Genomic DNA, 25,828 nt, shown 5'->3' on the forward strand with positions numbered 1-25,828 from the left:
AAGGGTATATTTGATATACAGGTTATTGATGTGTACCTTACTAGTGTTTATAGTAGCCCTTAAGTATTTGATACTTGTTCGGTTGCTAAGATTAGTAACTCGAAACAGGAGTTATAGAATAAACAGAGACTAGTTGAGGTTGAAGTAATGATGTGTGTTGGAAGTGGTTCCAAGATTGATATGATCATCACCGTACACTCCCTATATTTTCGAGATTGGTGTTGAACCTAAATAAATGTTATTTGGTGTTTGCATTGAGCATAAATATGATTAGATCATGTTTATTGAGATACGATTATTCATCTAAGACAGAGAATAAATTGTTATTCTGTTTACATGAATAAAATCTTCTATGGTCATACACCCAATGTTGATGGTTTATTGAATCTTGATCATGGTGATACACATATTCATAATATTGATGCCAAAAGATGCAGAGTTGATAATGATAGTGCAACATATTTGTGGCACTGCCGTTTGGGTCATATCGGCATAAAGCGCATGAAGAAACTCCATAAAAATGGATTTTTTTTGAATCATTTGATTATGAATCATTTGATGCTTGCGAACCGTGCCTTATGGGCAAGATGACTAAAACTCCGTTCTCCGGAACAATGGAACGAGCTAGTGACTTATTGGAAATAATACATACTGATGTATGCGGTCCAATGAGTACTGATGCTCGTGGCGGGTATTGTTATTTTCTGACCTTCACAAGATGATTTGAGCAGATATGAGTATATCTACTTAATGAAATACAAGTCTGAAACATTTGAAAAGTTCAAAGAATTTCAGAGTGAAGTGGAGAATCATCGTAATAAGAAAATAAAGTTTCTACGATCTGATGGAGGAGAATATATGATTTACGAGTTTGGCCTTCATATAAAACAATGTGGAATAGTTTCACAATTCACACCACCTGGAACACCACAACGTTATGGTGTGTCCGAACGTCGTAACCGCACTTTATTGGATATTGTGTGACCTATGATGTCTCTTATCGGTTTACCACTAATATTTTGGGGTTATGCATTAGAGACAGTTGCATTCACTTTAAATAGGGCACCATCGAAATCCGTTGAGACGACGGCTTATGAACTGTGGTTTAGCAAGAAACCAAAGTTGTCGTTTCTTAAAGTTTGGGGCTGCGATGCTTATGTGAAAAAGTTTCAACCTGATAAGCTCGAACCAAAATCAGAGAAGTGCATCTTCATAGAATACCCAAAGGAAACTGTTGGGTACACCTTCTATCACAGATCCGAAGGCAAGATATTCGTTGCTAAGATGGATCCTTTCTAGAGAAGGAGTTTCTCTCGAAAGAAGTGAGTGGGAGGAAAGTAGAACTTGATGAGGTAATTGTACCTTCTCCCTTATTGGAAAGTAGTTCATCACAGAAGACAGTTCCAGTGATTCCTACACCAATTAGTGAGGAAGTTAATGATGATGATCATGAAACTTCAGATCAAGTTGCTACCAAACCTCGTAGGTCTTCCAGAATAAGATCCGCACCAGAGTGGTACGGTAATCCTGTTTTGGAAGTCATGTTACTAGACCATGATGAACCTACGAACTATGAGGAAGCGATGATGAGCCCAGATTCCGCGAAATGGCTTGAGGCCATGAAATCTGAGATGGGATCCATGTATGAGAACAAAGTGTGGACTTTGGTTGTCTTGCCCGATGATCGGCAAGTCATAGAAAATAAATGGATCTTCAAGAGGAAGACGGACGCTGATAGTAGTGTTACTATCTACAAAGCTCGACTTGTCACAAAAAGTTTTTCGACAAGTTCAAGGTGTTGAATACGATGAGATTTTCTCACTCATATCGATACTTAAGTCTGTTCGAATCATGTTAGCAATTGCCACATTTTATGAAATCTGGCAAATGGATGTCAAAACTGCATTCCTTAATGGATTTATTAAAGAAAAGTTGTATATGATGCAACCAGAAGGTTTTGTCAATCCTAAAGGTGCTAACAAAGTGTGCAAGCTCCAGCAATCCATCAATGGACTGGTGCAAGCATCTTGGAGTTGGAATATACGCTTTGATGAGTTGATCAAAGCATATGGTTTTATGCAGACTTTTGGAAAGGCCTGTATTTACAAGAAAGTGAGTGGGAGCACTACAGCTTTTCTGATAAGTATATGTGAATGACATATTGTTGATCGGAAATGATGTAGAATTTTCTCGAAAGCATAAATGAGTGTTTGAAAGGAGTTTCTCAAAGAAAGACCTCAGTAAAGCTACTTACATATTAAGCATCAAGATCTATTGAGATAGATCAAGACGCTTGATAAGATTTTCAAAGATTTTAAAGTAGTTCAAAATGGAATAGTCAAAGAAAGAGTTCTTGCCTGTGATGCACAGGTGTGAAGTTGAGTAAGACTCAAAACCCGACCATGGCAGAAAATAGAGAGAATGAAAAGTCATTCCCTATGCCTCAGTCATAGGTTCTATAAAGTATGCTATGTTGTGTACCAGACCTATTGTATACCTTGCTCTGAGTTTGGCAAAGGAGTACAACTTTGATCTAAGAGTAGATCACTGGACAGCGGTCAAGAATATCCTTAGTGAGGACTAAGGAGATGTTTCTCGATTATGGAGGTGATAAAAGAGTTCGTCGTAAAGAGTTACATCGATGCAAGCTTTTACACCGATCCAGGTGACTCTAAGTCTCAATCTGGATACATATTGAAAGTGGGAGCAATTAGCTAGAGTAGCTCCGTGCAGGGCATTGTAGACATAGAATATTTGCAAAATACATACGGCTCTGAATGTGACAAACCCGTTGACTAAACTTCTCTCATGAGCAAAACATGATCATACCTTAGTACTCTTTGGGTGTTAATCACATAGCGATGTGAACTAGATTATTGACTCTAGTAAACCCTTCGGGTGTTGGTCACATGACAATGTGAACTATGGGTGTTAATCACATACAGATGTGAATATCGGTGTTGAATCACATGATGATGTGAACTAGATTATTGACTCTAGTGCAAGTGGGAGACTGAAGGAAATATGCCATAGAGGCAATAATAAAGTTATTATTTATTTCCTTATTTCATGATAAATGTTTATTATTCATGCTAGAATTGTATTAACCGGAAACATGATACATGTGTGAATACATAGACAAACTGAGTGTCACTAGTATGCCTCTACTTGACTAGCTCATTAATCAAAGATGGTTATGTTTCCTAGCCATGGACAAAGAGTTATCATTTGATTAACGGGATCACATCATTAGGAGAATGATGTGATTGACTTGACCCATTCCGTTAGCTTAGCACTTGATCGTTTAGTATGTTGCTATTGCTTTCTTCATGACTTATACATGTTCCTATGACTATGAGACTGTGCAACTCCTGTTTACCGGAGGAACACTTTGTGTGCTACGAAACGTCACAACGTAACTGGGTGATTATAAAGGTGCTCTACAGGTGTCTCCAAAGGTACTTGTTGGGTTGGCGTATTTCGAGATTATGATTTGTCACTTCGAGTGTCGGAGAGGTATCTCTGGGCCCACTTGGTAATGCACATCAATATAAGCCTTACAAGCATTGCAACTAATGAGTTAGTTGCGGGATGATGTATTACGGAACGAGTAAAGAGACTTGTCAGTAACGAGATTGAACTAGGTATTGAGATACCGACGATCGAATCTCGGGCAAGTAACATACTGATGACAAAGGGAACAACGTATGTTGTTATGCAGTTTTGACCGATAAAGATCTTCATAGAATATGTGGGAGCCAATATGAGCATCCAGGTTCCGCTATTGGTTATTGATCGGAGACGTGTCTCGATCATGTCTACATAGTTCTTGAACCCATAGGGTCCGCACGCTTAAAGTTCGATGACAGTTATATTATGAGTTTATGTGTTTTGATGTACCGAAGGCAGTTCAGAGTCCCATATGAGATCGGTGACATGACGAGGAGTCTCGAAATGATCGAGACATAAAGATCGATATATTGGACGACTATATTCGGACATCGAAAAGGTTCCGAATGATTTGGGTATTTATCGGAGTACCGGAGAGTTACTGGAATTCGCAGGGGGAGAAGTATTGGGCCTTATTGGGCCATACGGGAAAGAGAGAGGGGCTGCCTAGGGCAGGCTGCGCCCCCCCCCCCCAAGGCCTAGTCCGAATTGGACTCGGGGGAGGGGCTGCGCCCCCTCCTTCCTTCCCTTCTTTCTTCCCTTTCCTTGACTCCTACTCCTACTACATGGAAGGGGGGAATCCTACTCCCGGTGGGAGTAGGACTCCCCAGGGCGCACCATAGAGAGGGTCGGCCCCTCCCCTCCTCTCCTCCTTTATATACTGAGGCAAGGGGCACCCCATAGACACAACAATTGATCCCTTGGATCTCTTAGCCGTGTGTGGTGCCCCCCTCCACCATAATCCACCTCAATAATATCGTAGCGGTGCTTAGGCGAAGCCCTGCATCGGTAGAACATCATCATCGTCACCACGCCGTCGTGCTGATAGAATTCTCCCTCAAAGCTCGGCTGGATCGGAGTTTGAGGGACGTCATCGAGTTAAACGTGTGCTTAACTCGGAGGTGTCGTGCGTTCGGTACTTGATCGGTCAGATCGTGAAGACGTATGACTACATCAATCGTGTTGTGCTAATGCTTCCGCTTTCGGTCTACGAGGGTACGTGGACACACTCTCCCCTCTTGTTGCTATGCATCACCATGATCATGTGTGTGCATAGGGAAATTTTTGAAATTACTATGTTCCCCAACACCCTCCGGCAGGGTGACGGAACGGGCTCCCGAGAGGTTTTTGGTGGCTATAGAGGCTTGCGGCGGTGTAACTCCCGATCTATCTTCTGTTCTGATGTTTTCGGGGTATGATATATAGGTGAAAGAAGTCGGTCGGGGGACGCTCGAGGGGCCAACGAGACAGGGGGAGCGCCCAGTAAGAGGGGGGGCCCACCCTGGTGGCCTCCTCGAAGCTTCCCTGGCTTGCACTCCAAGTTCCCTGGATTGCTTCTGCTCCAAAAATAAGTTTTCCGAAGGTTTCATTCCATTTGGACTCCGTTTGATATTCCTTTTCTTCGAAACACTGAAATAGGCAAGAAAACAACAATATGGGCTGGGCCTCTGGTTAATAGGTTAGTCCCAAAAATAATACAAAAGTGTATAATAAAGCCCATAATCATTCAAAACAGATAATATAATAGCATGAATGCTTCATAAATTATAGATATGTTGGAGACGCATCAGTTTTCTTTTAATTAGTACTACTACAGGCATGGAAAAATAAACTAGCTAAAAGCTATTACTATTTTTTTGTTTTTCTTAAGATTATTCAAACACACAATAAGAAAGCAAGAGATAAAATAAACTAGCATGGATAGTACAATGAAAGAGTATGAGCACCGACACTAGAATGAGTGTGTGAACATGAATGTAAAGTCGGTGAGGAATACGTACTCCCTCAAGCTTAGGCATTTGGCCTAAGTTGGTCTATGGCCATAGATAGCCTGGTTGATATCCGAAGTTGTAACTGGGGTCGTAATGAGATGCAGCGGCCATTGCCTCCTGAGCTGCAGCATGGCGGCGAGCTGCCTCCGTCCTCCTCTCGTACTCGTTTGCCTCCTCCCTGGTGATAATATATCTTCCTTTTGCCTGATAATCAAAAAGGGCAGGAGCAGGGAGAGTAATATGGACAGCGCGACATCTGTCAAAGATTAGTCGATACTTGAGGAATTGTTCATTCCTCTCAAGAAAATGATGACTAACCATGTCATTATAATCTAAATAAGCGGGAGGCAACTCCCTATCATTTTCATGTGCGGGTATACCAAGATAATTAGCCACGCGGGTTGCATAAATCCCCCCAAATAGGTCTCCAACTAAACCATTATTATGCAATCTACGTGCAACAATTGACCCCAAGTTGTATTATTTATCACCTATACAGCACTCTTGAGAACACAAAGATCAGGAACACACATGTGACATGCTTCATCTTTACCATTAATGCATCTACCAACGAAGAGAGCAAAATAATGTATAGCAGGAAAATGAATGCTCCCTATGGTAGCTTGTGATATTTCTCTAGATTCTCCCATAGTGATACTAGCAAGAAAGTCTTTATATTCAGATTTACGAGGTTCGTTAACACTTCCCCACTTCGGGAGTTTACAAGCAGTAGTAAAATCTTCTAGGTCCATGGTATATGATTTATCATAAATATCAAATAGGACATTCTGAGAATTGCGCGAAGATGTAAATTTAAACCTTCTCACAAAGGAGTCAGTCAAATAGTAGTATTGCGGGCACTTATCTTGCATGAAGTCCTCAAGGTCGGCATTATGCACATATGCATCAAATTCTTCCTTGATGCCTGCTTTGACCATAAACTCCTCTGACGGCCATTCACAAGGCCGCACGTCAGCTTCCCTTGGTGGTTCATCGTCCTGCTCACGTATTGCGAGCATGTGTCCTTTCTTCCTTGAAGAACCACCTTAGTACATTTTCCTGGACATATTTCTTCCTCTGAAAAATTTCTGAAATTTTTAGTAACTCAAAATAAAAATGAACCAAACTCAATATAATTGATAGCAACTACTCCCACAAGTGCCTAGAGCCTATATCATGCATTAGAACTACTTGGGACCAACTAAATTTGACATGCAATCTCAAAAACAGGGTCACTTTAGCAGCACATATAATCACTCAAGCATCCAATCATATAAGAATTATTTTTCAATTGTCTACTAACATAAGCATTGAAATTTTCTTGTTGAGCCATAAAATCATCAAAGCATCGACTAGCAAACTGAGTAGACGGGATTTCAACTTTATCATATCTATAAAGAGAGTTTACCTTCACTACCTGTGTCAGGTTATCAAGACCGTGTATTTCTTTAGATGGTATATTAAGGCCATGTATTTCTTCGACATGAGGTAAATTTTGAACATCTTCAGCCTTAATACCTTTCTCTTTCATAGATTTCTTTGCCTCTTGCATATCTTCAGGACTGAGAAATAGAACACCTCTTTTCTTCGGAGTTGGCTTAGGAGTTGGTTCACGAGGTGTCCAATTATTTTCATTTGTCAACATATTATTCAATAGCAATTCAGCTTGGTCGACTGTCCTTTCCCTGAAAACACAACCAGCACAACTATCCAGGTGATCCTTGGAAGCATCGGTTAGTCCATTATAAAAGATATCAAGTATTTCATTTTTCTTAAGAGGATGATCAGGCAAAGCATTAAGTAATCGGAGAAGCCCCCCCACCAAGCTTGTGGGAGACTCTCTTCTTCGATTTGCACAAGATTATATATCTCCCTTAAGGCAGCTTGTTTCTTATGAGCGGGGAAATATTTAGCAGAGAAATAGTAAATCATATCCTAGGGACTACGCACACAACCAGGATCAAGAGAATTAAACCATGTCTTAGCATCACCCTTTAATGAGAAAGGAAATATTTTAAGGATATAATAATAGTGAGATTTCTCATCATTAGTAAACAGGGTGGCTATATCATTTAACTTAGTAAGATGTGCCACTACAGTTTCAGATTCATTGCCATAAAACGGATCAGATTCAACCAAAGTAATTATCTTAGGATCAACAGAGAAATCATAATCCTTATCAGTAACAAAGATAGGTGAAGTAGCAAAAGCAGGGTCATGTTTCATTCTAGCATTCAGAGACTTTTGTTTCAGCTTAGCTAATAATTTCTTAAGATCTAATCTATCATTGCAAGCAAGAAAATCTCTAGAAGTTTCTTCATCCATAACATAACCCTCAGGAACAACAGGCAATTCATATTTAGGGGGAGAACCTTCATCATCACTGTCATCAATATTATCAGTTTCAATAATTTCATTCTCCCTAGCCCTAGCAAGTTGTTCATCAAGAAATTCACCAAATGGCACAGTAGTATCAAGCATAGAAGTAGTTTCATCATAAGTATCATGCATAGCAGAAGTGGCATCATCAATAACATGCGGCATATCAGAATTAATAGCAGAAGCAGGTTTAGGTGTCGCAATTTTACTCATAATGGAAGGAGAATCAAGTGCAGAGCTAGATGGCAGTTCCTTACCTCCCCTCGTAGTTGAGGGATAAATCTTAGTTCTTTCATATTTCAAGTTCTTCATAGTGACCAGAAGATATAAATCCCAAGTGACTCAAAGAACAGAGCTATGCTCCACGGCAACGGCGCCAGAAAATAGTCTTGATAACCCACAACTATAGGGGATCACAACAGTTTTCGAGGATAGAGTATTCAACCCAAATTTATTGGTTCGACACAAGGGGAGCCAAAGAATATTCTCAAGTATTAGCAGTTGAGTTGTCAATTCAACCACACCTGGATAACTTAGTATCTGCAGCAAAGTATTTAGTAGCAAAGTAGTATGGAAGTAACGGTAACAGTAGCAAAAGTAACAGTAGCAGTTTTGTAGTAATTGTAACAGTGGCAACGACAAAGTAACTAAGCAAAGCACAATATGTGAAAAACTCATAGGCATTGGATAGGTGATGGATAATTATGTCGGATGCGAATCCTCATGTAATAGTTATAACATAGGGTGACGCAGAACTAGCTCCAGTTCATCAATGTAATGTAGGCATGTATTCCGAATATAGTCATATGTGCTTATGGAAAAGAACTTGCATGACATCTTTTGTCCTACCCTCCCGTGGCAGCGGGGTCCTAATGGAAACTAAGGGATAGTAAGGTCTCCTTTTAATAGAGAACCAGACCAAAGCATTAACACTTAGTAAATACATGAACTCCTCAAACTACGGTCATCATTGGTAAGTATCCCGATTATTGTCACTTCGGGGTTAACGGATCATAACACATAATAGGTGACTATAGACTTGCAAGATAGGATCAAGAACTCACATATATTCATCAAAACATAATAGGTTCAGATATGAAATCATGGCACTCGGGCCATAGTGACAAGCATTAAGCATAGCAAAGTCATAGCAACATCAATCTCAGAACATAGTGGATACTAGGGATCAAACCCTAACAAAACTAACTTGATTACATGGTAAATCTCATCCAACCCATCACCGTCCAGCAAGCCTATGATGGAATTACTCACGCACAGCGGTGAGCATCATGAAATTGGTGATGGAGGATGGTTGATGATGACGACGATGATAGATTCCCCTCTCCGGAGCCCCGAACGGACTCCAGATCAGCCCTCCCGAGAGGGTTTAAGACTTGGCGGCGGCTCCATATCGTAAAACATGATAATTCTTTCTCTCTGATTTTTTTTCTCCCCGGACGTGAATATATGGAGTTGGAGTTGAGGTCGGTGGAGCACCAAGGGGGCCACGAGGTAGGGGGCGCGCCCTAGGGAGGGGGGCGCGCCCCCACCCTCGTGGATAGGGTGTGGGCCCCCTAGCCTTGATTCTTTCACTAGTATTTTTTATTAAATCCAAAAATAACTTTCGTGGAGTTTTAGGTCATTCCGAGAACATTTATTTCTGCACAAAAATAACACCATGGCAGTTCTGCTGAAAACAGCGTCAGTCCGGATTAGTTCCATTCAAATCATGCAAGTTAGAGTCCAAAACAAGGGCAGAAGTGTTTGGAAAAGTAGATACGACAGAGACGTATCAGCCTCCACCTATGTCGCCTTGGCCGCCGCGTCGGCCTCCACCTGCGCCGCCTTGGCCGCCTCTGCTTCCTTCCGGGCCGCGGCGTCCCGCTCCTCACGCACCTCCCGCGCGTTCCTCTTCATGGCCTCCTGGAGGGCAGCGAGCGGGTCCACGCGGCGGGGGCCTGTGGAGATGTCGGCCGCCCCAACCACCGAAGCAGTCGGGACGCACAAGAGGGACAGCGGAGCCCTGCTCAGAGGAGCAAGAAAAAACCATTGAAGAAATCGCAAGAAAAGCAAATGAGAAGCAGCAACACGAAAGTCGAAGGTACTTACCCAGACACCACCAGGCGTGGCTTCGAGGTCCTCTGGAACTGAGCCGCCCTCGCAGCGGCCTCTTGCCGCTTGGTCGCGGCGGTCGAGGTCTTCGGCTTCTTGGGCTGGCTGTCGTACAGCCCGGCCTCAACCTGGCGTTTTGGCGTGGCCGAAGAGCTAGCGCCCGCCCTGTCGGTACAGTGGTTGTTGCACGGCTCATTTTCCTCCTCATCGTTGTCCGGCCACTCCCCAAGGCCGCCTCCGGAGAAGCCGCCTGCTTCCCCTCCACCACCGCCCGTGGCGTCGTCCTCCTCCATGGCGGCCGCCCCCAAGTCGGGGTCGCCCACGTCACTTACTAATCAGTCCGGCATGAACAGATTGCCTGGGGCCAGTGCGCCGGCGGCCGTCTGGCCCGGGAAGTACTACACCATGGCTGAGTGCTCAGGCGGCAAGAGAAACTCGGACCATCAAAGAGAAAAAGAAGCGAAGGACTTACCGTAGGCGGTGGATGAGCCTGACTGTACGGCGGCTTGCCGAACTACTACTACGACTCCGAGAGCTTGCGGTCGGAGATGTGGTTCATCAGTCGGACTACCTCCTCGAGCGGCATCTCCTTGGTGGACATACAGGATGGATCCCGACGCCCACTCATGTCGCTGATGATGTGGGGTCGGGCTTAAAGAGGCAGCACCCGGTGCTCCGTGAAGGCAGCCAGCAAGTCAGAGGCCTTGAGGCCCTCCGAGTCCAGCATCACCTGGAGCCTGGCGAGGGTGCTGGCGGAGGCGACCGACAGGGTCTTCGACCGGAAGCTCCAGTTGGAGCGGGGCTCGGCAGGCAGGACGACTGCATAAGCCGGCAGGTTGATGTAGTCCCGCGTTGAGTGGAGGTTCTCGACGTAGAAGTAGGACCTCTGCCACAGTTTGGCCGACTGCAGTAGGGCGATAGCCGAGAAGCAGGTCCCGCCCCCGGTCCCGGTGCGCCGCAGGCTCCGCATTGCACCACATCATTCTTGGCGGCGGTGCCGAGCTTAAGGTAGAAGAGCTCTCCCCACAGCTCGAGTGTGGGGAGAATGCCGAGGTAGCCCTCATAGAGGGTGACGAAGGCAGAGAGCAGCGCCACCGTATTCGGCGTGAGGTGGTGGGGCTACACTCCGTAGAACTCCATGAACAAGCGGAAGAACCCGATCGCCGGAAGGCCAAAGCCGCGGAGGAAATGCAATCGGAAGACAACGCGCTCGTCGCCCTCCGACGCCGGCGAGATCTCCCTCGCAGGGGGGATGCGCACCTTGACATTGGAAGGATGGGGGGACGTCGCGTCTGGCAAAAGAACTGGAGGTGGTCTTCATGGACGGTGGAGCCATCCGAGTCGCCGGTGCGGCCGCTGTGCGCCATGGGCGCTGAGCTCGGCAGCAGCGTGCTACGGCTGCGACGTGGAGAGGCTTGGTTGCGGCGAGCTGCGGCAGCACTCCGGCGTGAGGAGAGGGCGCAGCGGCAGCAAGAAGGGCAGAAGCGAGATGAAGGTAGAGAAGGACGTGTGTGCATTCTGCCGCCCCCTCCTCCCCCTACTTATAGCCCCCTAGCGGCGGAGCCGAGGGGGCGAGACATGGGCGGGGGGCGCAGGATTAACTGCACCCACTCCCCCCACGACCCCGTGTCTTCCGCGCCTTTAAGGTGTGTGTTAGCCGCGCCTGGGAAGCGCAACCGTTTGCCTTAGCCGCAGCGGATCCGCCCGCGTGTCGAGGCCCTGTAGTGGCGGGCCCGGGCCTGCGACGACGTCCCGTCACGCGAGTGGGCTGGCAGACCGACCTGGCCGGCCGGTGCCGCATGGCGAGCGGGCAGCGGGGGGCGAGCCTGTCGCCCGGCTGGCAGGCCACCTGGCCCCACCATGACTGTTCGAATTCCGCCACGCGGCCGGGGCTATGTCTGGCTCCTGGCACCCGACTCCTCCCAGCCGGACGGAGCAAAAGGCGGAAGTCTACTTAAGAGGGAAACTATTGAGGCTCTCTGGCTGCCCAAAGCCGTAGAACCTCACTAGCTTCGGGGACTACTGACAGGGGATAAACCCTGGGTAGCCTCATCCACACCCTAGCAGATTTCAAGACATCGGGGCTAGCCTAGCCCCTCAGTCCGACTGGTCGCAAGGCGGGCCCGCGCAGCCGGCTGGCACCGACGGGCCGTCTCCTAGAAGGCGGCGAGGGCACGGGCCGACTCCTGCCAGGCGGCCCCTCGCCCCCTCAAAGTCTGCACCCACCTGCTACGACAAGACAAGGCGTGGCAACAGTGCGACCTGCCACCCCCGAATCCCGAAAGGAACGTGGCCATAGTGCATGCGTATCAGGCGAACACCCCTCGCCTACATGACATTGTAGCCACGCAGCCCACAACGGTGCCTACGTCAAGCACGACCATGCCCCCACGCCGGGCGGTCCGTGTGACCCACAGGCGGCGGGGCCCACCTGCCGTGTATCACTAGAAGGCGGTGAGCCCAAAGCAGACGGCCACAAGGGGAGGCCGCCTCCTAGCAGGCGGCCGTCCCTCATCTTGGAGTCTGTGCACCATTAACCAGAAGTGACGGGGCGTGGCTACAATGAATGCCCGCCAGGAGACGGCACTGTAGCCATGCGCCCCCGACCAAGATGTCGTCATCAGGGGCAAGGCTACAGTGCGGCGTAGTCCTCCTGGCCCACAGGCGGTGGGCCCTACCTGTCGGCCGAGATCGCGGTAGCCGGCGGGGCCCACCAGGCGGCAGGCCCCAGCTGTCGACGGAGAAGCCGAAGCCCAAAGACACTGACGGTCGGGTCCTACGACCAGCCGGATTACCATTGTACCCGTGGGGGGTAGGCCTATATAAACCCCCCAGGGTCACCCATGTAAAGGGTTGAGACCTTAGTTCATCATACCACCCACATAGCTAAGGAGAAGTAGAGCCAGCTTGCCTTCTTCCTCCTCTAGCCCGAACAGCTCAAGGAGCAACCTTGTAGCCCGTTGTTGATCATAGTGATGCAGAGACCCCGCAGAGCAGGATTAAGGGTGTTATCTCCACGGAGAGCCCCGAACCTGGGTAAGACCCGGCATCGTTTGAGGTCTCACCTACTCCCGCTTCTAGAGCCCGGCGACGTTCTATTGACCCCCTACATGATTAGCCACCCCATTGGCATACGTGGAGGAAATACCACGACACTGTCTACGGCATGTTCACCTTTCTACTTCGGATGAGGTATGAAGGTCCTGTTTGTCTTGGAAAAATGAGAGAACACACACAAAGAAAAACTAGAGTACAGATGGGCATACACACACCCAAAAAAATTATCTGAAAACTACAAAATGAAAAGTTTGTTATGTGCATGACTTCTGAATTTTTAGTGATGAGCTTTTGCCTTTTCGGAGACTGTGTTATTAATTCTGCTTGAAATGCATCCATTTTATCACATGCTAGATCAGAGACTTGGAATAACCCTCAATTAAGTTCATGAGCCACAAGAAATTGTTTAGCAGAGGTACAACACTGCTATGATCAATTTACTTCTAGTATGTAGTACAAAAGGGATAGGGCTTTGGGACGATGGTGAGCAGCAACAAGGGCCTCGTGAACGATGATGAGCAGCTCGTTGAATGCAGTGGAGTCCGTCTCCTCCGGTGGAGCTGGCCGCCTTGAGAACGTGGCTAACTTCTTGCTGTTGGCCAGCACGACATCATTTGTACCTAGACAAGCATATATATTGAGATCAACAGAAGACAGATATCTCTAATTAACAATCCAACAGTTATATAAGGAATGTGCTGAAGTGCATTTAAATAAGAGAAACAAGAGTTTGAGATTAAGTTCTCAGTACATTCCTCTTATCCAGCTCTGACAACTCAAATCTGTCTTTCACCTATTCAAAACCACTATGAACTTTGACTGCCGCTGAAAATTAATTTGTTCTTTGGACTGTTTTGAGGAATGGAGAGTTAACTAAGAATAATAAGCTCAAAACGGATGGAAAGGTAGCAATGCCTGTGAATTTTGTGGTGCATGCCGCAGAATCTGTCGATCACCTGTTGCTGATGTGTCAACTTTCCTAGCTACATTTATTTGGTCAAATTTGTGGTTGTGCTTCTGGAATGGGAATTATACCTTCTGGACAACTTAATCTGTCGATCAGCTGTTTGGTAGTTTGTTGAGGTCATTCCAACAAAATAGTAAAAGGTTGGCCACAGGAATGCGGCATATTTTCAGCGCATAAGACCACCTGACCCTTCCATTGGTATTATTCACAATGTGTAAGTGGATTGACTATTGGTATAAACTATTGAACGAAAATAATGATGCCACATTGCAGCATAAAAATGCAAAAAATGAGGGCACTTAGGTTATGGTTGAGTCTTGTAGTGATGTACCTCAATTATTTTCCCTATTTTCATCATTGGATCTAGGAATAACGACAAAGTGTTCATCAACTGGTTTACATCCAAACTTTAACCAGCAAGCATTTTTTTTACCTTTCCTTCATTTATATATGTATACAAATTTTGTCCCTGTATGAAGCAGAATGAGTGAACATCTATATTGCCAGTATTCCAATAGAGTTGCATTGTACTCCTTCCATCCGGAGTAACTTGTCGGAGAAATGGATGTATCTGGACCTATTTTAGTTCTAGATAGATCCATTTTTATCCATTTCCGAGACAAGTAATTCCGGACTGAGGGAGTAGAAGATTGGAATGGTACAGATCTTCATACCTACGGTTTTAGCAGAAACCAGTGCAAACAAAATTGAAACCTGCAAGATAAGAAAATCACAGAATCAATTCAAAGAGAACCTAATACAGACAATGGGAGTTTTCAATGCTTCGTAAGTAATAAGAAAACATGTATAAGAACTAACTCTACTAAAATAAGATGGTAATATTTTGGCTTCTTTCTGGTTATTTGACATGTAACATCGCACATAACAGGGTTCATACACGATGACAGATGGCAACAGTGTGGAGTTAAAAATTCCTAAATCATTGATATGTTATTTGCTGTGAGATGTCCGCTAAAAAGAAGGGACTTGTATCATAAGAAGAGCAAGATAGTCACATGCTAGTCTGTAACGGATCTAGATGATAGTTGGCTCAATCAAAATGGCTGGATAGAGCATTGCATTCACCTATATGGATACTGTCTACCAAGAGTACTGGAACCATTCATTTGCCATATGTCGATAAACTTCAACTGCTATATAATGCCAATACATAATAGACTTGGAAGTTGGAACTGCTTGATGTATAATTGTTACTAACTAATTTGTGCATTACAGAGTAGTTCAATCCAAAATCCGAATTGATAGTATAGGTTTTCGAATAATAATGCCAGTTACAAACATTCAGTACATTGTTGTCTATCATTTTCTCTTCATCAAATATGGGTTGTCCGAACGCTTGTCAACATACGCCCAAATTTCTAACAACTATATTCTACTAATTAGTTTGATTCGACATATGCCCAATAGCTCTATAATGCATAAACACATTAACAACTGGAAATATAAGTAGCATGAAGAGCGCCAGCAGTTTAACTCACATCCAGATCCAGGAATTTTGCAAGTCTGTTGGACACTAATTTGCTCAAGGTGTATGCCATACATAGTCAGAATCTTCAGAATTTTGTGAACCCTGCTATCGACATTTGCACATTTGATTTCAACAATCTCAAGACAGTTGGATGCAACTGACTGTCCCAATGGTTTGTATATTCCTTCTGCTCCAGTTACATATGAAGGTTTCTAGCACATGCACAAAACTCAATCAGGTAAATCATGGATGGTCATTTTAAATGATACACAGCTATCCAGCTTAAAAATCTATACCTCAGGAAGTTGAATGGTAAGCTTCTCCAAAATTGGTGCATGTTGGAGAAAACAAATTAGTGCATTGTGGTCAGCAGCCAGACACCAATCATTGAGTAGCAAAGTCTTTAACTTGGTAAATGTAGGGCACCACTTCAAATCCCTGTTCAAAACAGTCTAGGGAAAGTGCAAAAGAGCCCGATCAAATTAGGAACCGTTTGACCTTTGAAATACAAAATTCAATTAGCTGATGTGTGAAGTAAGTCATATGTGAAGCAATTACGATCTGTGATGATGGATATAGTTTCTACATGAGAAATGATGAAACATACGTATATTGTAAGATAATAAGAGAAGCGGCTGCAAGCATACCGGATCATGATAAGCTGTCAACTCCAAGTCTGTGGCTTCTGACAAACCTTTGAGAACGATGCAGTTGTTGCAGTCATAATGAGGCCCATGTATAGGATCCCCATAATAATAATAACAACCATAACAGATATCACTGTCATCAGCATCACAACCATCAAACCGACCCTCAGAGCATTGATCAGCACAATCCCCGTTAAGAAAAATATCAGCTCTTGCTAACTGCGGCAAGCTTCCAAGCAATGGAGCCCTTCCTTCGCCCCACTGGATGAACTCGAGCGAAACAAGATTTGGTAGAGAAATAAGAATGCGGTAATCGCGAGAAGTATAGCAGCGGGTAACGCGCAGATGTTTCAAGGATGGAGACACCAGCTGTCTGACAAAAACATCGCAATAATCCATACTCAGTTGCACCAATGCCGGACAGCCTGAAAAATCAACGACGCTGTCGCTGACACTGACTCCAGCAAGCTCTAATCTAGTGAGCTGCTGGGAGAAGAGATGCTTATCAGATAATCGTGTCCAGGTTTCCAGCTCCTCGACGATACAAAGGCCCAGCGCCCGGACACGAGGCAGAGCCTTCCAGAGCCAGATGCTGGCACGCCGCTTGTTTGCGGGCCACAGCATGAATCCGTCGTGATCGAAGTCGAAATCGCAGGAATCCAGAGGCGGGCCGTCGCCCCCGCACCTGAGGTGGAGCAAGTGGTCCACGAATTGGGCGAACCTGTCGGCGCTGCCCCACCCCTTGGCTCCGGTGAAGCAGAGGGTGGGCACGGACCTCCAGACGCCGCGCCAGCGCCGGGCGAGCAAGCACGTCCGCACCACCTCATGAGCCGGCAGGAGGCGGAGCACCTGGTGGAGGATGTCCTCCGGGAGGGCGCTTATGCGGTCCTCCCCGCTCGCCATGGTCGAAGCTTCCCGCCCCGGAGCGGCGTTCCGTCGAACAGGTGTTGTGCGCCGCCGCCCGGGGAACACGGAGGAAGACGGCTACGAGGAAGGGGGAGGGCAAGAGGGGAAACAAGAGTTCAGTTCATTTGATCATTTTCTTAGGGCAACTCCAAAGCATAGACCCAAACAAACATATTAATTTTTTCCCTTTTTTTTGCCCGTTTGGATTGATCACACTAACAACAACATTTTTTTTTCACACAAATGCCTCCAATGAAATCGATGTATTTTAGCTTTCTTGATTTTTTTTCAAGTTACCACAAAAAAGTTATACGTATATGTGTGTGTGTGTGTATCGCGCTATTCGTCACCCTGCGTGAGGAATAGTTATCCTTCACCCCCTCTATTTTACCATCAATGCACCATTATTTTACATTCCGTAAGTTTTGTCTTATTTCAGACGTAAAAAGACACCGTAAGAAAATATATAATCGCCGTAAAAAATATTTTATGTTATGTAAAATTACAAACATAAAAACATAGTGTAAAATCTAATAAACTTTAAATTTTCTTGTTTTATGACCCATATTTTTATTTTCTTATACCAAAATTTACATAGTGAATCAATAGCAATGTAACTATTTGAATTTCAAATGTAATTTAATTATGAAATGATCGTAAGATTACCTCGGAGAATAACTTGTTCTGCATCATGGGTGATGAATAGTATCATTATAGTGTTACTATTCATCACCCAGGGTGCAGAATAAGTTATTCTTCACCCGAAGTAATCTTACGATCGCTTCCCAAATAAATTACGTTTACAATATAAATAGTTACATGCATATTGATTCAATATGTAAAATTTGGTATAAAAAAACAAAAATATAGGTTATAAGACCAGAAAACTCACCTTTTATGTATGTTTTACACTATATTTTTACATTCGTAATTTTAGTAACGTAAAATATTTCTTACGGTGAGTACATACTTTCTTACATTCTCTTTTTATGTATAAAATAAGACAAAATTTATGAAACGTAAAAATATGATGCATTGATGTCAAAATACAGAGAGGGTGAAGAATAACTATTCCTCACCCAGGGTAACGAATAGTGCGACCCATATATATACATTAAACTTATACTAAAAAGGACATAAATAATAACTTAAACTAAAAAAACATAAATAGAATGTCGCCGCAGGTCTCCTGGCCGGCATAGATCTAGTCACTGTCATCGGCGGTGAGGTCGATGAAGGGTGGAGGCTGCCACAGGAACGACAACGAGACAAGTGGCGTCGACGGTGCAGCGGGCGGCACTTGCTACGGCTCCGACTGCTGTTGCGGTGATCACGGCTCCACGCCCACACCCAGCTGGCCGGGGCTGACACCAACTCAGTTGTGCATGGCACCGTAATCGTCCACGGCCACGATTGTCCCACCAACGCCTCAAAATGACATGGGCGGCTCCTCTCCTCCTCCTTGGCCTCCACCTCCCACTCCCCCAGCTCAGGAGCGGCGACATCGCCTGCGGCCGATAAGGCTAGCTGCATCACCATGCCCTCCCATTGGGCGAGCTGTTCGAGTTCGGATAGCTTGATGGCCTTCTTAAGGTCCTCGTCCTCCTCATCGGCGATCTGGCCTCATTAGACACAGTGGCTAGGGGCGGTGGACTGGGAGCACGCGCACGCACACGTGGAGGGCTGGGAGCATGCGCATGAGGAGCATGGACAGCGAAGTACGACAGGTGCCGCACATTGTGCTCGTCCCGGAACCAATTGTCCCAAAACAGCGATGAGACGGCGTACGCGGGTCGCTGCAGAGACCCTCGGGGAGCTAATCTCGACGGCGGTGTATCTCCAACAGGCATGCGCGGCACGAGAACAGAACGAGAGGCGCGAGGAGGAGGGGCTCAGGCGGGAGGAGGAGGAGGGCATGGGATCGATATCGCAGTCTTTTACCGGTGAGGGGTGGGCGGTATCGATACATAACTGGCTTGGGTCTGTTTACGGTATGGAGTTACCAAACGCGGGGACTATTCTCCCTTTACGGTGTTCACAGGTGACGGGCAAAAAACTCAGAAACAAACACCTCCTCAGAACTCAGATTCTTCGGAGGACTACACAGCAGCGGGAATGGACCCATTTTTTCTGGGGCAGCAGACTGGGAGAGGTTTACTCATACTTTGAAGAATGGTTATAGATAAGAAAGAGAGTACAATGGGATGTCGAGTTTTCACTGGCTGCGGCATGTTCACCTTTCTACACTTCAGATGAGGAATGAAGGTCCCGTTTGTCTTGGAAAAATGAGGAAACACACACAAAGAATAAATAGAGTACAGATGGGCATACACACACCCAGAAAAAAAATATTTGAAAACTACAAAAGGAAAAGTTGGTGTTATGTGCATAACTTCTGAATTTTTAGTGCTGAGCTTTTGCCTTTTTGGAGTCGTGTTATTATTTCTGCTTGAACGGACAGTCTGTGACCGAACCTATTGTTGAGATTGATGCATCCATTTTATCACATACTAGATCAGAGACTTGGAATAACTCTCAACTAGATTTTAATAACAATAACTCTCAACTAAGTTCATCAGCCACGGGAAATTGTTTGGCAGAGATACAACACTGCTATGATCTAGTAATATGGAGTACAAAAGGAATAGGCTTTGGGACGATGGTGAGCAGCAACAAGGGTCTCGTGAACGATGATGAGCAGCTCGTTGAATGCAGTGGAGTGGCTCTCCTCCGGTGGAGCTGGCCGCCTTGAGAACGTAGCGAACTTCTTGCCATAGGCCGATACGACGACGTCATTTGTGCCTAGAAGCACATATACTGAGATCATCAGAAGACAGATATCTCTAATTAACAACCCTACAGTTATAAAGGAATGTGCTGACATGCATTTAAATAAGAAACACAAAAGTTTGAGATTAATATTAGGATCTAAAGGGTGAGTTTTCAGTACATTCCTCTTATCCAGCTCTGAGAACTCAAATTTTCCTTTCACTTGTTCAAAACCATGAATGAGTTTTGACTGCCGCTGAAAATTAATTTGTTCTTTGGACTGTTTTGAGGAATGCAGAGTTAACTAAGGATAATAAGCTCAAAACGGATGGAAAGGTAGCAATGCCTGTGAATTTTGTGGTGCATGCCGCAGAATCTGTCGATCACCTGTTGTTGATGTGTCGACTTTCCTAGCTACATCTATTTGGTCAAATTTGTGGTTGCGCTTCTAGAATGGGAATTATACCTTCTGGACAACTGAATCTGTTGATCAGCTGTTTGGTGGTTTGTTGAGTTGGTTCCAAGAAAATCAGAAAAGGTTGGCCACAGGAGTGCGGCATATTTTCAGTGCATAAGACCACCTGACCCTTCCATTGGTATTATTCACAATGTGTAACTGGATCGACTATTGGTATAAACTATTGAACGAAAATAATGATGCCACATTGCAGCATAAATGCAAAAAATGAGGGCACTTAGGTTATGGTTGAGGAGAGTCTTGTAGTGATGTACCTCAATTATTTTCCCTATTTTCATCATTGGGTCTAAGAATAACGACAAATTGTTCATCAACTGGTTTACATCCAAACTTTAACCAGCAAGCATTTTTTTTTTACCTTTCCTTCATTTATATATGTATACAAATTTTGTCCATGTATGAAGCAGAATGAGTGAACATCTACGCTAGATATTGCCAGTATTCCAATTGAGTTGCATTGTACTCCTTCCATCCGGAGTAACTTGTCGGAGAAATGGATGTATCTAGACCTATTTTAGTTTTAGATCCATCCATTTTTATCCATTTCCGAGACAAGTAATTCCGGACGGAGGGAGTAGAAGATTGGAATGGTATAGATCCTCATACCTACAGTTTTAGCAGAAACCAGTGCAAACAAAATTGAAACCTGCAAGATAAGAAAAATCACAGAATCAATTCAAAGAGAACCTAATACAGGCAATGGGAGTTTTCAATGCTTTGTACTCCCTCCGTCCCAAAATTCTTGTCTTAGATTTGTCTAGATACGGATGTATCTAAAACGTAACTAGATACATCCGTATCTAGACAAATTTAAGACAAGAATTTTGGGACGAAGGGAGTAAGTAATAAGGAAACATGTAGAACTAACTCTACTAAAATAAGATGGTAATATTTTGGCTTCTTTCTGGTTATTTGACATGTAACATCGCACATAACAGGGTTCATACACGATTACAGATGGCAACAGTATGCAGTTAAACATTTCCTAAATCATTGATATGTTATTTGCTGTGAGATGTCCGCTAAAAAGAAGGGACTTGTATCATAAGAAGAGCAAGATAGTCACATGCCAGTCTGTAACGGATCTAGATGATAGTTGGCTCAACCAAAATGGCTGGATAGAGCATTGCATTCACCTATATGGATACTGTCTACCAAGAGTACTGGAACCATTCATTTGCCATATGTCGATAAACTTCAACTGCTATATAATGCCAATACATAATAGACTTGGAAGTTGGAACTGCTTGATGTATAATTGTTAGTATAGGTTTGATAGTATAGGTTTGTTATGGCGCTGCTAGACGGAGGGCGCGAGAGGGCCGGCCGGGGGCCTTTTTGCCCACGGCCAGGCAAGGGGAAAGGGATTTCCTTCTTAATTCTTGCTTGATTAGATTGATACATCTCCTCTCTTTATATAGAGAGGTTTACTTGACTCCCAAGCAAGGCTTACTTGACCTCTAAGTAAGCGACCCTTATCTCTAATTAACCCTAAGACTAACGGGCCCATTAGGCCCATTACATACTCTAACACTACACCCCACCTGAACATGCAGCTTGTCCTCGAGCTGCAGCCTAACCAACTTATAACCATGACTCGACGCAACACAAACCTAACACCTAAAAACAAGCCTTTTACATCTCAGCTTGTTTTATTATTCTGAACCTGAAATGGACTGGGACGCTTTATTTTTGAACCCCTTAACAAAAAGTGGACATCATCCGCACGTCGGACGTGCACGTGTACAGCCACCTGGATCCCATGGACACCACCTGGACAAAAGGACTGCATGTGTATGACCACCTGGAAGTGGTCGCAAGAGTGACCAGCAGAGGCGCCCTCGCGGCGGCCGGTGGCGGAAGGCAGTGGTGCTACGCGGTGCGCTGCTGTCGGTGACACCATGCCTTCTCCCTGCCGGACGGCTGTTGGTCTGCACCGCACAGGGAAGAGTGGAGAGCTTGCGATGGAGAATGACGAGGAGGGGTGCGCCCCCCCCCCCCAACCGCCGATGTCGCAGACTTTGAGGTTGCTGCCCGCGGGGAAAACAGCATGCCCGCCGCCCGTGGGGGAAACCGCATGCCCAAGATCCCCAGCGCAACGGACGAGATCGAGGTCCTTTGCACAGCGAAGGGCAACTTGGAGGAGCGCCAGCTGCAGACCACGCATCTCCCGCACACGCCGACGCGCTAGGAGGCCGCGCGCAGCAGCCTGCAGCCTCACCGCCGCCGACACGTGGCGGGTAGCGATCCAACACGGAAGCGGTGACGGCGACGGCGGGGACTTGATCTGCTGGATGTGGACGCCCTGGGATGGCGACGGCGCTGATGGGAACGAGGTCGTCGCACTCCCGTCGTAGGGCATCCCATACTGCGCTGACCGGCGGTGGCTGCTGCAGCTGCAGCGGCTACTGCGGTGCTGCGTCGGGCAGCGGCAGCGGCTGCTGCGGCGGAGCGCCGGGCGCAGTGGAGGCCGCCAGGAGCGGCGGCTGCCACTGCAGCCAGGGCTGGGCGGTGGTGGCGATGGATGGCAGTTGCAGCGGCTGCTGCAGCGGCCCGACGAGCGCGGCGAAGGTCGCCTGGTGCGGCGGCTGCCATGGCAGCCACAGCGGCGCGGGGGCGGCGATGGGCGGCGCAGCCGGGGGCGGCCCGTAGGACCCGGCCAAGAACAGGTGGATCTCCTGGACCGCCTGGGTTAGGTCCCGCAACACCCCGGACACCTCCTCCCAGGTGAGGACGGCGGGGGCGGGCGCGACGGACGACCCCGGCGCGAGCAGGAGCGGGGCAACGGTCATGGTGGTCGGCGGAGGCGACAAGGTGACCGGCAGCGGAAGAGACGGGCTTGGCGGCGATGAAGACATGATCGAACCAAAGCTAGCTGATACCAAATTGTTATGGCGCTGCTAGACGGAGGGCGCGAGAGGGCCGGCCGGGGGCCTTTTTGCCCACGGCCAGGCAAGGGGGAAGGGATTTCCTTCTTAATTCTTGCTTGATTAGATTGATACATCTCCTCTCTTTATATAGAGAGGTTTACTTGACTCCCAAGCAAGGCTTACTTGACCTCTAAGTAAGCGACCGTTATCTCTAATTAACCCTAAGACTAACGGCCCATTAGGCCCATTACGTACTCTAACAAGGTTTCCGGATAATAAAGCCAGTTACAAACATTCAGTACATTGTTGTCTATCATTTTCTCTTCATCAAATATGGGTTGTCCAAACGCTTGTCAACAACTCAACATACGCCCAAATTTCTAACAACTATATTCTACTAATTAGTTTGAGATTTTTCGACATATGCCCAATAGCTCTATAATGCATAAACACATTAACAACTGGAAATATAAGTAGCATGAAGAGTGCCAACAGTTTAACTCACATCCAGATCGAGGAATTTTGCAAGTCTGTTAGACACTAATTTGCTCAAGGTGTATGCCATACGTAGTCAAAATCTTCAGAATTTCGTGAACCCTGTTATCGACATTTGCACATTTGATTTCAACAATCTCAAGACAGTTGGATGCAACTGAATGTCCCAATGGTTTGTATATTCCTTCTGCTCCAGTTACATATGAAGGTTTCTAACACATGCACAAAAATCAATCAGGTAAATCATGGATGGTCATTTTAAATGATACACAACTATCCAGCTTAAAAATCTATACCTCAGGAAGTTGAATGGTAAGCTTCTCCAAAATTGGTGCGTGTTGGAGAAAACAAATTAGTGCATTGTGGTCAGCAGCCAAACACCAATCATTGAGTAGCAAAGTCTTTAACTTGGTAAATGTAGGGCACCACTTCAAATCCCTGTTCAAAACAGTCTAGGGAAAGTGCAAAAGAGCCCGATCAAATTAGGAACCTTTTGACCTTTGAAATACAAAATTCAATTAGCTGATGTGTGAAGTAAGTCATATGTGAAGCAATTACGATCTGTGATGATGGATATGGTTTCTGCATGAGAAGTGATGAAACATATATTGTAAAATAAGAAGAGAGAAGCGGCTGCAAGCATACCAGATCATGATAAGCTGTCAACTCCAAGTCTGTGGCTTCTGACAAACCTTTGAGAACGACGCAGTTGTTGCGGTCATAATGAGGCCCATATACAGGATCCCCATAATAATAATAACAACCATAACAGGTATCACTGTCATCAGCATCACAACCATCAAACCGACCCTCAGAGCATTGATCAGCACAATCCCCGTTAAGAAAAATATCAGCTCTTGCTAACTGCGGCAAGTTTCCAAGCAATGGAGCCCTTCCTTCGCCCCACTGGATGAACTCGAGCGAAACAAGATTTGGTAGAGAAATAAGAATGCGGTAATCGCGAGAAGTATAGCAGCGGGTAACGCGCAGATGTTTCAAGGATGGAGACACCAGCTGTCTGACAAAAACATCGCAATAATCCATACTCAGTTGCTGACACTGACTCCAGCAAGCTCTAATCTAGTGAGGTGCTGGGAGAAGAGATGCTTATCAGATAGTCGTGTCCAGGTTTCCAGCTCGTCGAAGATACAAAGGCCCAGCGCCCGGACACGAGGCAGAGCCTTCCAGAGCCAGATGCTGGCACGCCGCTTGTTTGCGAGCAACAGCATGGATCCGTCGTAATCGAAGTCGAAATGGCAGGAATCCAGAGGCGGGCCGTCGCCCCCGCACCTGAGGTGGAGCAAGTGGTCCACGAACTGGCCGAACCTGTCGGCGCTGCCCCACCCCTTGGCCCCGGTGAAGCAGAGGGTGGGCGCGGACCTCCAGACGCCGCGCCAGCGCCGGAGGAGCAAGCACGTCCGCACCACCTCATGAGCCGGCAGGAGGCGGAGCACCTGGTGGAGGATGTCCTCCGGGAGGGCGCTGATGTGGTCCTCCCCGCTCGCCATGGTCGAAACTTCCCGCCCCGGAGCGGCGTTCCGTCGAACAGGTGTTGTGCGCCGCCGCCAGGGGAGCACGGAGGAGCTACGAGGAAGGGAGAGGCCAAGAGGGAAAAAAAAGAAGAGTTCAGTTCATTTCCTTGGGCAAATTCTCAACGCGGGTCTCTCGGATGCAAAGCTGGCCAAACCGGCCGGGCCAACCAGGCCGGGCCCGGAGCACGCCGGCACGGCCCGCCATGGGCCAGACACGGCACGGGCTAAACGGGCCGTGCCCGGCGCACGGCACGCCTCGGCCATGCCCGTTTTTTTCTGAAATATATAAATATATATGTCCTATATAAATACCTAATGTGTTCAACATTTTGGTATTGCTTGCATATTTTTATAATGCTTGGATCTAAGTAGTTGTACTGTCGTAGTGTAGTCTTTGTATTTTTTTATCTTTTTATAATTCTAGAGCACGATTTTTTTTTACTTCTTTGAGATGCAACCGTTTAATGATGTAAGAGGTAATAAAAATCTAGATTCATCCCAAATAATACTCCATAGAATTTTTTAAATTTTCAACATTTTTTGGGAGTGAAGACGAAAACGTGTTGGCGTGCCTAAGCGTGTCGCGGGCCGACCCATTTACCTCATGTGTCGTGCTTGGGCTGCTGCCTGCAGCACGTGGGCTGGGCGGCCCAGCCCAACTATAAACCGTGCCCTGGCGGGCCGTG

General features: G+C 46.1%; 1 protein-coding gene and 1 pseudogene across 3 annotated transcripts; both read right to left on the reverse strand.

Annotated features, from left to right (window-relative positions):
- Positions 1–13,347: 13,347 nt before the first annotated feature.
- On the reverse strand, positions 13,348–17,094 carry LOC119365637 (F-box/LRR-repeat protein At3g26922-like). Of its 3 annotated transcripts, XR_005175639.1 has the most exons (6): positions 16,093–17,094; positions 15,742–15,897; positions 15,456–15,657; positions 14,631–14,670; positions 14,288–14,425; positions 13,348–13,609 (listed from the first exon to the last, which is right to left on the reverse strand). XR_005175639.1 is itself a non-coding variant. In XM_037631285.1 (5 exons), exons 1-4 carry the CDS (start codon positions 16,993–16,995, stop codon positions 14,639–14,641), a joined length of 1,293 nt encoding a protein of 430 aa, XP_037487182.1. In that variant the 5' UTR covers positions 16,996–17,094; the 3' UTR covers positions 13,348–13,609; positions 14,631–14,638. The 3 variants fall into 3 exon arrangements, 2 of the variants coding, with proteins under 2 accessions (XP_037487182.1, XP_037487183.1); XM_037631285.1 differs by lacking the exon at positions 14,288–14,425; XM_037631286.1 differs by lacking the exon at positions 13,348–13,609 and having other exon boundaries at positions 13,617–14,425.
- Positions 17,095–19,527: 2,433 nt separating this feature from the next.
- LOC119365638 lies at positions 19,528–25,246 on the reverse strand (annotated as a pseudogene).
- Positions 25,247–25,828: the final 582 nt, after the last annotated feature.

Source organism: Triticum dicoccoides, chromosome 2B, assembly GCF_002162155.2.
Source record: "Triticum dicoccoides isolate Atlit2015 ecotype Zavitan chromosome 2B, WEW_v2.0, whole genome shotgun sequence".
Lineage (NCBI taxonomy): Eukaryota > Viridiplantae > Streptophyta > Magnoliopsida > Poales > Poaceae > Triticum > Triticum dicoccoides.

What these genes read in the sequence shown, in the direction of transcription:
- LOC119365637 (XM_037631285.1), bottom strand. Translation starts at nt 16,995, where the DNA reads ATGGCGAGCGGGGAGGACCGCATAAGCGCCCTCCCGGAGGACATCCTC. An exon ending in TTACCATTCAACTTCCTGAG is followed by an intron (nt 15,658 to 15,741) that starts GTATAGATTTTT and finishes TGCATGTGCTAG; the next exon opens with AAACCTTCATATGTAACTGG. An exon ending in CAAAATTCCTGGATCTGGAT is followed by an intron (nt 14,671 to 15,455) that starts GTGAGTTAAACT and finishes CTTATCTTGCAG; the next exon opens with GTTTCAATTTTGTTTGCACT.